Source organism: Gopherus flavomarginatus, chromosome 16 (assembly GCF_025201925.1).
Source record: "Gopherus flavomarginatus isolate rGopFla2 chromosome 16, rGopFla2.mat.asm, whole genome shotgun sequence".
NCBI lineage: Eukaryota > Metazoa > Chordata > Testudines > Testudinidae > Gopherus > Gopherus flavomarginatus.
Window position 1 is genome coordinate 4,273,770 of NC_066632.1, and position 12,614 is coordinate 4,286,383.

A 12,614-nucleotide genomic window follows, 5' to 3' on the forward strand; every position below is an offset into this window, starting at 1 on the left:
CATTCCTAGATGCGAAACACAGGCCTGGATTCATTCCTGAGTGAACCAGAGCAGAGCTTTTAGAAAAACGTCCAGTCTTGGTTCAGAAATCGCCAGGGATGGAGATTTTGTCCCGGCCCTTTTAGGTTGTTCACATAGTTAATTCCCTCCGTTAAAATATAGGCTTTATTTCCAATCGGGATTTGTCTGAGATCGTCACCCCTTAACCTTCCCCGTGTTAAATTGAATAGATCCTGCTGCTGTCTGTTTTCCGATCCTTTTGTCATTCTCATGGCTCTTTTCTTTGTCAGAAAACTTTCAACCAGGGCGAGGCCCCAGCTGAGATCAGGGCCCCGTTGCGCTGGGCGCTGCACAGACACGGCAAGAGACAGTCCCTGCCCCAGCTGAGATCAAGGCTCTGCAGTGTCGGGTGCTGCACAGACACAGTGAGAGACAGTCCCTGCCCCAGCTGAGAGGAAGGGCAAGGCCGGGGGGCTGGAATTGATGCAACTCCCCAGCCAGAGTGGGCAGGGGAGGGAAACCGGCCCTAAGGGCCAGACTTGGTCAGAGCCCAATTTTAAAGCCCACCCCAGAGCCAAGCCCAAACCCAACATGGGAGCAGACATTGACTCTGCTACCTCCTCCACCTGCATCAGCGCCGCCACTGCTCCTGGGGTCTCACGCTCCATCGCCAGCTGCCTCCTGCCTGTGGGATTGGTGTGGCAGCAGGGCGCCCGTCCCGCCTCGCTGCACGGCCTGGGGGGCTGAGACATGCTCGCTTCACGGCAGGGTGGGAGGCCAGATGGCCCACCCCAGCTGGACTGCTGAGCCCCCCTGCCCATTTCCTACATCCAATAACCCCAGCCTCTCCTGCACAGAAAGCTTGACCCCAGCGCAGCTGGCCTCTTCGCCCGTGGCTAGTGGCAGCAGAATCTGAGGCCGCAGGGAGCCTGGGGCAGGGAGGACGAGCAGGATTCTGGGGCTTTGGAGCCATGAGCAACATTGGGTGTCACGTGGCCACCCTAACCCAGCCTTCTGCACCCCATGCCAGTGGGGCTCCACCATGACCACAGGGGGTGGCAGGCTCCAGGGGACCCCAAGACAGGTCGGTTCCCTGCTCTACCAGACTCCCTGTGTGATGTTGACCCATCCTCCATGGGGAGGGATAGCTCAGTGGTTTGAGCATTGGCCTGCGAAAGCCAGTGTTGTGAGTTCAATCCTTGAGGGGGGCACTTGGGGATCTGGGGCAAAATCAGTACTTGGTCCTGCTAGTGAAGGCAGGGGGCTGGACTCAATGACCTTTCAGGGTCCCTGCCAGTTCTAAGAGATAGGTATATCTCCATATGCACCATGGTGATAGCTTCAGAGCACCTTTAGGTGCTATTTGTCCCCCCTCATTATGATGGTATTGAAGGATGTAAGACAACATGGTCCAGTGGTTAGTGCTGCAGCATAGGTCTACTAGGAACAGGGACCACAACCCAGACTGTGGGCAAGTGAACGTGGATTTGAGTCTAGACCCTTGGTTCCATCCACCTCCCCCCGACAGAACAGAGGCTCGTGTTGTTGACAGGAGCCCAGACTTTTTTAGGGTCGACATGACCGTTATGCATAGAGGCAGAAGGAAATTGGCTTTCCCATCCCATGGGAATTTTGGGGATTAAAAAGATTCCCATTGCACAGCAGGAGGAAAATCAGGACTTTTGTTTTCTGCAAAAAAATAAATAAATAAAATAAATAAAAATAAAAATAAAAACCTCCCCAAAGAACCCCCCTAGAAGAGTCAATTGCTTGGCCCTGTCTCATCCACATCTCTGGGGAGCTCACTACCCGCTAGGATCAATATGGACCAATCACCATATTCCAATCAAAAATGGAAGTCCAAACCTTCTCCACCACCTCTGGGTATTTATGGATTGATAGAATCACAGCACTTATTAATTGCACTCTTCAATGGAAGCCCCCAAGCATCTTGTAGTGCACCCGTTTGTGGCTGATCTTTGCGAGAAAGAGGCCAGCACACTTGCACTTCAATATTATTCAATATTTTATTGTGGAAACATACAGACAAACTGTTTCAAAAGCAGAAAGATCTCAGGCGGGGGATTAGGATTAAGGGGAATTCCCACCCTGGAGATCAGTTCCTCACCCTGCTCCTTCCCACAACCGCCCCCCACCCATGAGTTCCACGATCCTCTAGTTTTATTTTAAGCCCAGCACAACAACAACAAACAAAAATAACAGAGCAAGTGACGAGTTAGTGCATACTCATCTCTGGAAAGAAAAAGAGAAACCACATGACTGTACATGACATGAAGACAGAATTCATTGCAGGTGAGTTGTGTTTCTGGAGGGTGAGATGCGGTGGATGAAAAGGGAGGAGACCGACAGTGTTTCTACCTAGACCTATTACCACGTGCTGCCATTCCCAAACAAGGTCAACAAACCCTCCCACCGCTACACAGACACCTTGAACGTCCCCCACCTACCAGTAGGGGGCAGGGTTTGCACCATCGGTTTCGAGCTGGGTGGAGAACGCTCAAGCCTACGCCAGCAGGGGCAACGTGGTCCATTGGTTCAGTAGGACTGGTGGGCACAAGGTGCGTGTCTCGGGGGACAGAGGGAACGGGAAGGTCTATGCCACTTCTTCCTCTGCGTCCTCTTCGAACTCGCCTTCCTCAGCCGTGGCGTCCTGGTACTGCTGGTACTCGGAGACCAGGTCGTTCATGTTGCTCTCCGCCTCGGTGAACTCCATCTCGTCCATGCCCTCGCCTGTGTACCAGTGGAGGAAAGCCTTGCGGCGGAACATGGCGGTGAACTGCTCCGAGATGCGCTTGAAGAGCTCCTGGATGGCCGTGCTGTTGCCAATGAAGGTGGCGGCCATCTTGAGCCCACGGGGCGGGATGTCGCACACGGCCGTCTTGACGTTGTTGGGGATCCACTCCACGAAGTAGCTGCTGTTCTTGTTCTGCACGTTCAGCATCTGCTCGTCCACCTCCTTCATGGACATGCGGCCGCGGAAGACGGCCGCCACCGTCAGGTAGCGCCCGTGGCGGGGGTCGCAGGCGGCCATCATGTTCTTGGCGTCAAACATCTGCTGGGTCAGCTCCGGCACGGTCAAGGCCCGGTACTGCTGGCTGCCGCGGCTGGTCAAGGGGGCAAAGCCAGGCATGAAGAAGTGGAGGCGAGGGAAGGGCACCATGTTGACGGCCAGTTTGCGGAGGTCGGCGTTGAGCTGCCCGGGGAAACGGAGGCAGGTGGTGACGCCGCTCATGGTGGCCGAGACCAGGTGGTTGAGGTCGCCGTAGGTGGGGGTGGTCAGCTTGAGGGTGCGGAAGCAGATGTCGTACAGGGCCTCGTTATCGATGCAGTAGGTCTCGTCTGTGTTCTCCACCAGCTGGTGGACGGACAGGGTGGCGTTGTAGGGCTCCACCACCGTGTCCGAGACCTTGGGCGACGGCACCACGCTGAAGGTGTTCATGATGCGGTCGGGGTACTCCTCCCGGATCTTGCTGATCAGCAGCGTGCCCATGCCCGAGCCGGTGCCGCCGCCCAGCGAGTGGGTCAGCTGGAAGCCCTGCAGGCAGTCGCAGCTCTCCGCCTCCTTCCTCACCACATCCAGCACCGAATCCACCAGCTCGGCCCCCTCCGTGTAGTGCCCCTTGGCCCAGTTGTTACCAGCTCCGCTCTGACCTAGGCAGCAAGGAAGGTGGGGACGGGGGTCCAGTTATATGCCGGGAGCACTAAGGGTTGCATGACTTGGAGGGGTGGGAGCATCCACCCTCTACCAAGGCAACCCTACATAGAAGGACATGGTCTCTGTTGAAGGCCAGTGTGTTGAGTTTAGCAGATCTCAGCCCTGGTGGCTTTATGGATGATCCCAGGGCTGAGTTCCACCAAACTCAACACATGGGTCACCCAGACAGCTCATTGTGTGCATACAGCCACCAGACGCAACTAGCCCTTTCAGCAGGCTGGGGCAGAGGACTAAGGAGACTGGATTGCCTGTGACAGGACAGGAGGGAAGCACACAAGACTGGGGGGGAGCCGGGGAACACAGCACCCCCACAACTGCGCATTAACTTCCCCAGCCAAGACTGGCTCTGGTGTTTCAGCTTGGGCACCCCAAAGAGGCCCAATTCAGACAGCACCAAGCACCCACCCACTGGAGCTCCAGCCCCTTCAGGGTGCCACAAAAGGTTGGGCCTGCTGAAAAAGTGTGGAAGGTTAAGATACTGCCCCCTTCCCGTGACTTCAGCTTCTCAGCTGGGTCGGGGTGGCCCAGCCTCTCGCTAGCTACTCTGGGCTCCGTCCCCTGCTCAGAAGCCTGGACATGTCACTGGAGAGCCTGGGGTAACCCGGCAGCTTTCAGATCCTGCACCATCTGGTCCTGCATGAGATCCAGACACTGGCAAAACTCCACAGTTGAATGAATCAGCCAACACCTCGGGGCTCTCCAATTCCTTCCTGAAGATGCAGAGGGTGTAGGTGGGGGCTGTTAATTAAAGTGCCTTGCCCAGTAATTAAAAGCGATTCACACATGCTCTGCTTCTTCAGCAAGTTCTACCCCACCCAGGTCCCTTCGGAGAGATTGTCTCTTTTCTGGGGAGGAAGTCGGTTTTCTGAGAACCTGCGAGTCCTGGCTTCCCCCTGGCCCCAGCCACTGCTCTCACCACTAGGCCATGCTGCTGTCCAGAACCAGCGCAAGAACCCAAGGGGTCAAGCGGGAGAGGGACAGGGGGTGGTACCCCAAGCCCCACCTAAAACCCAAGCCCCACTTTTCCTAACTATCTCATTGTCACTCTCTCGGTGGGGACGGGGAGCGCAGGGACAAAAGCCATCACCCACCAGCTGGGAGAAAACAGGCTGAGCTGGGAATAGACTGGCCACCCCATCCAGTCTTGTGGGGGGAAAGTCCATGAGTAGCTTGTGGGGTCAGGATCATTAACCTACCCATTGTCCCTGAAAAATGGGTCCCACTGAGAGGGACCCCCTGCCAAACGGTGGAGAAACTAGCCAATTATAGACGGAGCTATTTTGGGAAGAAACATGCAGGGGACCTCAGCTCTTCCTGCATTGATGGGGACCCTCCCCCCCTCCCCCAAGACCCCAACGCTGCCCACCTTACCGAAAACAAAGTTGTCAGGCCTGAAGATCTGCCCAAAAGGACCAGATCGGACCGAGTCCATGGTCCCAGGTTCCAGGTCCACCAAGACTGCCCTGGGCACGTACTTCCCACCTGGGGGAAGAGAGAGATCAGATGCTTTCAGGAGGCCGGGTTGTGTCATCACAGGTTGTGTCACCTATCTGCCCTGGGGGCGTCTAGCTGGCGGGTGGGGCCCAGCCCCGAGTTCCAGGATTGCCTCAGTAGGCCAGAGACCAAGGTGTGTGCACTGGATGTGGTGGTGCCTCTCCTCCCCCAACGGATTGCTACAGATGCAGCCAGAGCAGCTGCTGAGAACCCCAGCCCCTCAAACTCTCCACTGTGGGCAGGTGCCACCAGCGATTTGCTTCTCACTGATTGTTGTGCATCAGAGGCACTCAGAGCGCACTAGGAAGGATCATGTGGCCTCATATTCACTCCCACAAGGCCTGGTCACTAGTTATTTGACGAGGAGAGGAAATGAAGCACTCAAGTGATCTGACAAGAGGTCATAGCTGGGTATAGAACCCAGGAGTCCTGACTCCCTGGGCCCGTGTTCCACCCACTAGGGTGCCCTCCCAACCAGGCCACCTCCCTCCCAGTGGGACATTAACAAAGGAAATAGCCAGGAAGCTTCAAGCACCCACCAAGAAGCAGTGTGTTAATAGGGGAGATCCCTCTAGACCCACCCTCCACAGACAGGCTGTGATTAGAGACCCCCACCCCGGCAATTCCACCCCCCTCTCCGGACTTGGTACCTGATGCCTCATTGTAATAAACATTGATCCTCTCCAGCTGCAGGTCACTGTCTCCATGGTAGGTACCAGTGGGGTCTATGCCATGCTCATCACTGATGACTTCCCAGAACTGCAGGGAGGGTGGGGAGGAAGGGGTTTAAAAAGTCACATAAACAAACCCTTCCGCAAGCAGCTGCAGACTGGATCTAGCCTGGCAGCGGGGCTGGCTGCAGAGAAACCCACCCAAGCTTATGCAATACTAACCCACCACATGAGAGACGAATTCCTTCCTGACCACCAGCTGGTGACTGGATTGTGCCCTGAAGCATGATCATTAAACCTGCTGTACCCAGGTCTGCCTCAGCTTGATAGCTGCTGCAGCTGCCCCCCTCCTCTGTGAGAAGATGGAACTAGATACCTGCCAGATCATCTCCTCCCCCCCCCCCCCCGCCCGCCAAGTTGTTAGCATCTGCCTGCCTCAGATCCTTTTAGGATAACGGATTGAATGCCTGGATCTGTGGCACCTTCATTGTGAGGAGTGTATTGTATTTGCTTTCTGTGGTCTCTGCACCTCAATCGGGGAGATGGGAGTGTAATTTATTTATCAGGCTGTCATCCTAGCCAGGCTAACTGCAGGTGGCATTTGCACCAGTTACAGGGACACGGGCGGTTTTATCTGTCACTTTCCACAAGCTGGGTTAGTACTTCACTCAGACACTTCACTCAGACCCAGCTTGTTGGGGGAGACTGGACTAGGGGAGGAGGGGGAAGGCGGGAGGTGTAGAAATTGGCTTATCCTATTTCCCCAGAACAAGTGTTTATAATTTATTTATAATTCCAGACGTACTAAAAGACCTCAAATTCAAGGAAACCGGGGCTCCAACTGGGCTAGGGTCAGCGTGCGCACACACACACACGCACACACTCCCTGCCTCAAATGTTTACAAACTAGAATAGACACTGTAGAGAAAGGGTTATCTCCCTTAAATACAGATGGGGAAACTGAGGCAGAGAGCGATTAAGGGCCATGTTTTCAAGGGAGTTTAGAGCTAGATTTTTCAAGGGCTCCACTTCCATTTAGGGTGCTTAAAACCCAGATTGTCAGGAGAATTCACCACCTATCACGGCTGAGTTTTGAGAACCCAGACGGAAACTGAAGTCAGTTCTCTCTCATCCCAGCCCACCACAGAGCCATCTCTGCCTTTTCATTGCCAGGGAGGGATGCGAGACTGTCTGAGCTGGTAGGTTTCAGGACATCTCTGGAAGGCGGTTTGTGAGCGTGCTCCCTGGGGCTGGGTTCTTGTGATTTGGTCAGTCGCGGAACTGTGCCCCCTGGAAGTGTTAATCTAACGTACAGTTGGGTACTTGGGTTAAGCATCTGTGAACCCAGGGGAATTTGCAGGGTACTGGGCCATCCCGCAGACCAGGGCGACAGATTGCATTGGGGCCAGTCTCTAGCACCACACAGCTATCCTGGAAGGTACAAGCCCCCCATTTGTGGCATCAGCTTAAAATACAGTTTTCCAACTGGCTGACACCCCCGCTACAATAAGGGGATCCACCCACCTGCACTCACAGGCAGAACTGGAGGGAGGGTGGAGGACCCAGGATGGAGTCCTGGCTCCCCCGTTTCTCTCACCACTAGAATAGTCCCAGCTCGAGAATCCAGGAGTCCAACTCCCACTCCCAGTCTCTGGCCATGAAACCCAGTTCCTTCCAGTTAGGAGAGAACCCAGGAATCCGGATTCTCAGCCCCTCCCCCTTCTCTAACTCCCCTCCCAGAGCCAGGAATAGAACCCAGCCATCTGATGACCCCCCCACCCCCACCCAGTCACTAGACTCCACACTCCTGGGGGGAGGGAGGGTTAAGAACCCAGGAGTCCTGCCTCCCAGCTGCCCCTCCCCCTCAGACAATCAGGTCTGTATGTGGCAGGGAAGAGAGAGAGAGAGAGAGAGAGGAGATTGCAACATTCAGGTCAAAAGAAATCAGCATGGATTTAACACCAGTCTATTGTCCAGCAGTTTTACACACACCCACCCTCCCTGCCATTCTGCAGCATGGCTCCAAAATGGAGCCGCCGCAAGCCCTCGCCCTCGCCTCTTTCGATCTCGCCACTAAGATGCTGCTGCAGCAGCAGGTTCTATTTTTACCCGGCGCTGGCTACAGGGGAGGAAGTGGGGGTGGGCAGCAAGGAATCCACAAAGGCAGAACCTGGGCAGGGGTGGCAGGGAAGCAGACCCCCCCACCCCTTAAAAAAAACCCAAGGACACAGGCACCCCCTCCCTTCCTCTGCCAGGCTGTGGCACTGTCACTTACCCCACTGCCCCCCCACATGCTACAGGAAGGGGTGCTCCCCCTTGCCAGCACCCCTAGATCCTGGAATAGAACCCAGGCATCCTACCCCACCCCTCCAGGCACTAGACCCCACACTGGAGTGGAGGCTGGAACCCAAGAGGGATGGGGATGAAGACCTGGGGGTGGGGTCTCTACAATTCCCCCATCTGTGCTTCAGATTTTAGCAGACTGCAAGGCTCCCCTCTTGCGAGGCTAATATTTCAGGGGTCTGAGATCCTGGCTGGCTGAAATTGGGGTGTGAGGAGGCAGCAGGGTCCTTCCCTCGAATTGAGGGTTAGATCCCAGCTGGCCAGAATTGGGGTACATTTCAGGGGGCCAAGGATGCAACAAAAAGAGAGGGAGCTATTCTGGTGCCTGGCTTCACCCCTGAATTTCAGGGGTTCAGTTCCCTGCTGGTGTACAGGGCTGAGAAGGAGAACTGGTATCTTGGGGGGGTGTGCACAGGAGGAACTGAACCCCTAAAAACAAGGGGTGAAACAAGCCATTGAGCTAGTTTCAACCTCCCTCCCATCCAGATTCCACTGAACACCCCTCCCCCCAGCAGGGATCCAAAAATAATCCACCAACCTCCTCCCTCTCCCCACATCCAGATTCCTCCACCCTGCACCAGCCCTGGCCTGACAGGTTTGGCTTTTTAAAGCGACAGGCAATTGAAAGGGGGGGGGGGGAGTAGCGCCAGTCCCCTTTGCAGAGGGGCCTGTAACCACAGGGGCAGCTTCAATCCGAGCTTTGCTCTGTCTGCAGGAGGCATGTGGGAACATAAACCCTGTGCCCGTTACCACACAGGCCAGGCTTCCCACAGCCGCACTGGGCGGAACCCCCACAGACACATCAGCCACCCCCCTGCAGCACGGCCTTGCTATGGGTGAGCCAATACAACAAGGCAACTCCCCTTTCCCCCCAGGGAAGGCAGGAATTGGGGTGTCACGGTGTAAACAGACAAAGCGATTGCTTAGGGCCCCGAGCAGCTCAAGGGAGGGGTGGAATTTGCTATTATTATTTTCAGAAGAATGTGCCTGTTTTAGCATTGGAGGGACCTCAAAATATTCCTGCTTATGGCCCCCAAGGGGCTAGCACCACCACTTGGGGGCTCTTTCCCGGTTTTGGTGAAAAACCTTCAGATCCCAGGGGCGGGCAGATGTTTGGGGAAAGTGCAGTCTGAGTGGGCTGGATCTGCACCCCCAAAGCAACACCTGCCAGCAGCCTAAGCGGGGTGGGGGGACAAACATGGCTGCCAGGTTGACCCTGCAGATCAAGTGTCTATTAGGAGACCAGGGGTGATCCTAGGACACCCCCCCCCCACACACACACAGTGCAGATGGAGTGGCCGGACACCCCAGCCACCATGCACCATTGCCAGCGTCCCCACCTGAAGGAGAGGTGACGTGGCCTGCATCAGGACGCACCCCACTTCCACTGGCAGCAGGGCAAGTCCGCCCCACCTGGTGATGCTCAGGGCCTGCCCCCACCACCTGTGGCGGCATGAGCCAACGCCGGCCAGACGCCAGTGTCTGGCGTAGCCACCAGGCCATCCCCGCACAAGGCCAGGCAGGATAGAGAAACCTGGGGTTGAGCCACACCACTGTCCTGAACGCCTGGGGAGAACTCCCCATCCGAGGGCGTCACCAGCCCACAGCTGCCTTGTAGGGCCAGAGCCACCCTCTCCAACCAGTGCTCCAGGCTCTTCCTTTCTGACCTTTGTCCCATGGGCTCAGCGCTGGAATCCCTCCCCGGGCGGGAAAGCTGCCCTTCGAGCTAGGCCATGGCAGGTTAATTACTCTGGTTTCGAGATTATTTTTTTTTCCCCGCCGCCCTCGTAACAAAGGCTTTACAATGCTGATGCAATGCCAGGCAGGCGAGGTACCAGCTCAGCCAATAAGGCCCCCAGTGCATGCCGGGAAGGCTGGATCAGTCATGCAGCTACCGTGGCATCAGGCGGGGAGCGAACCAGCTCCCAGCAGCTCTGCCTCTGAGAGGAGATTCATTGCTGACTAGGGCTGGGAGGGTCTCTCCCCCAGGGTGACCCATGACCTCCTCTTTGAGGCACAGCCTGGCAGTTTGCTCCCCAATGCTCACAACTTTATGCCCTCAGCTCCCATCCCAAAACTGGCAGCATCTTGACATGCCAGACGGGGACATCATTATACCAGAGCTGGCAGGATTCCCCCAGGGTGGCTCTGGCACTGGCTACCAACAAGCCCAGCAAGCTACTCTGCTGCCCACCACAGCTCACCATTTTGATCCAGGGCACTCCGGGTGTGCCATGCCAGGGGAATCTGGCTTCAATTTGGACAAGCAGAGACAATGGTGGGAAGATTGCAGGGTTTTAACCCCCCAGCTGGAGGATGTTGAGAGAGACAAGAGGACCAAGACTCCAGCCTAGACAGGGGCTATGGACTGAATGGAGCCCATTTAACCTTCAGCCACGCTCCTGATCAGAGACAGCCACACCAGTCCTTTCAGATTCACGCCGCATTTATACCAAGGTGGCACCTCTCCGTGGAGAGAGAGTCCTGGTACAGATTCGATGCTTTGCCATCCCAGCTCCTTGCCACTCCAGCACGGGGCGACTGGGCCAATAAAGAGAAATGGGCCTTTCTGCCAACGTGTGCAGCGACTGGTGGGGAGGGAGGGGGAAAAAGAGGAGAAGCCACCATATGTTGTCCAGTATCAAATCGTACCAGTCAGGCTTTCATTTACGAGGTCTGGCAGGGGAAGCTCGGGCCAGGGAGCCGCATCCTGGTTTCTGCCCCGCCCCCCCGGGATGGGTGGGTCGCTCAGGCATTGAGAGGAGCAGCTTCCCCCAGGGAAAGGCTCTGCATTGTTCCCGCATTGCTCAGATCTTTCCCCTGCCTGGCCGCTGAGCAGGCACAGCCCTGCCTGCCTGGCATCTCACTGCCACCCGATCCTGCGCCCCACTCCTGCCTCGGTTCCCTGGCGGTGACTAATTCACACTGTTCTCCGGTGAATCACCCGCTGGGGGTAGGAAGAGCCAGCCAGGCAGCTCCAGGGCCCAGCAGCAGCAGAAGCCATGTTCATCCCTGGTCCCATGCCACTGCAAGAGACCCCCCCCTGCCCAGCCGCCCCTGCACGGCGCAAACAGAAGGGGAAGCCAGGGGCTATTTTAAGAGGCTGGAGATCTCTGGACTGATGCCACCGAACAAGAGACAGGTCCAGGCTCCCATCCCTCCCCACAGGGGCTCCCTGCAAAGGGCAGCTTTAGCTTTCCCTGCAGGGAGCCATTGTGAATGCGTGCAAGGCAGCCTCTCCAGCCAGCCGCATTCATGCGGCAACGGCAGATTTCTCCCCCAGCCGCCCCTAGTCCACGGACCTTCGCCCGCAGTGGGGGGGAAAAGCTGCATTTTCGTCCTGGTGGGTGGGCACGGGCTGCCCCCTGCTATCTCGCCTTTTTATTTCAGCCCGCCCTGTGGATCCGCAGCTATTTCAGGGACGGGGGGGGGGCTGGGAGCCAGCCCTTCTGTCCACCCCGCCCCCTCGCTGCAGCAAACAGCTGCTCGGCGTGTCCATCTCCAGGCAGGCGGGATCGGGCACAGAAAGGACTTCGGGGAGGGGTGCCCCAGCCAGACCCCCCTCCCCCCACACGCCCCCTAGATTGAACACAAAATTACAAACTGTCCGATCAGGTTACCAACCCCACCCCCCCACAAGCGCCTGGTAAGGGGTCTCCCCAATCAGCAGGGCACTGACAAGGGTGGGGGTCGCACGGGGCTAGGGACCCTGGCAGGGAAAGCGAAACCAAAGGGGGTGACCCAGAGCCCTTACCCGCCCCAGCAGGATCAGGGCTGAGATCCTACGGACTCCACCATCCCAGCTCCCACCTAGGGGTCCCGATCCCCAGCGGCCTTCAAGCCCCCACCCCCAGGGCCCCGCCCTGACCTTGGCCCCGATCTGGTTGCCGCATTGCCCGGCCTGGAGGTGCACGATCTCCCGCATGGTCTCGCTCCGGCTGCGGCTCGTCCCTTAATCCTTCAGCGGCCTCGCATGCGCCTTTAAATGGAGCCCGGGGAGACGGGGAGGGGCGGGCCAGCGAGAGCCGATGCGCAATTTGCGCATGGGCTGGAGCTGCCCGGCTCCCCCTCCCCCCGCCCATCTCGCTGCGTGCGCCTGTAGCTGCACCCCAATTTCAGTGCGCCCCGGAGCCCCTCTCCATGCAGCCTGCGTATCCCTGCTCCAGTCCCTTATGCGTCCTGCACCCACGCGTGCATCGGCCCCCCGTGCTCCTGCAACCGGTGTCCTTAACCTCTCCTGTGTCCTTAATAGCTCCTGCGTTCCCAGGACCTGCCTTCTGCACCCCAAACTGCCCCAGCACTCAGAGGCAGCACTCTCACCTGCACCTTTCTGCACGGTCTGCAAGCACCTTGCCCTCCCCCAATTCTCC

The 12,614-nt window shown here is 57.2% G+C and overlaps 1 protein-coding gene across 1 annotated transcript; it reads right to left on the reverse strand.

Moving 5' to 3' along the window:
* Nucleotides 1-2,008: 2,008 nt before the first annotated feature.
* Nucleotides 2,009-12,260, reverse strand: TUBB4A (tubulin beta 4A class IVa). The gene is made up of 4 exons (XM_050925034.1): nucleotides 12,113-12,260; nucleotides 5,881-5,989; nucleotides 5,108-5,218; nucleotides 2,009-3,672 (listed from the first exon to the last, which is right to left on the reverse strand). Exons 1-4 carry the CDS (start codon nucleotides 12,167-12,169, stop codon nucleotides 2,615-2,617), a joined length of 1,335 nt encoding a protein of 444 aa, XP_050780991.1. The 5' UTR covers nucleotides 12,170-12,260; the 3' UTR covers nucleotides 2,009-2,614.
* Nucleotides 12,261-12,614: the final 354 nt, after the last annotated feature.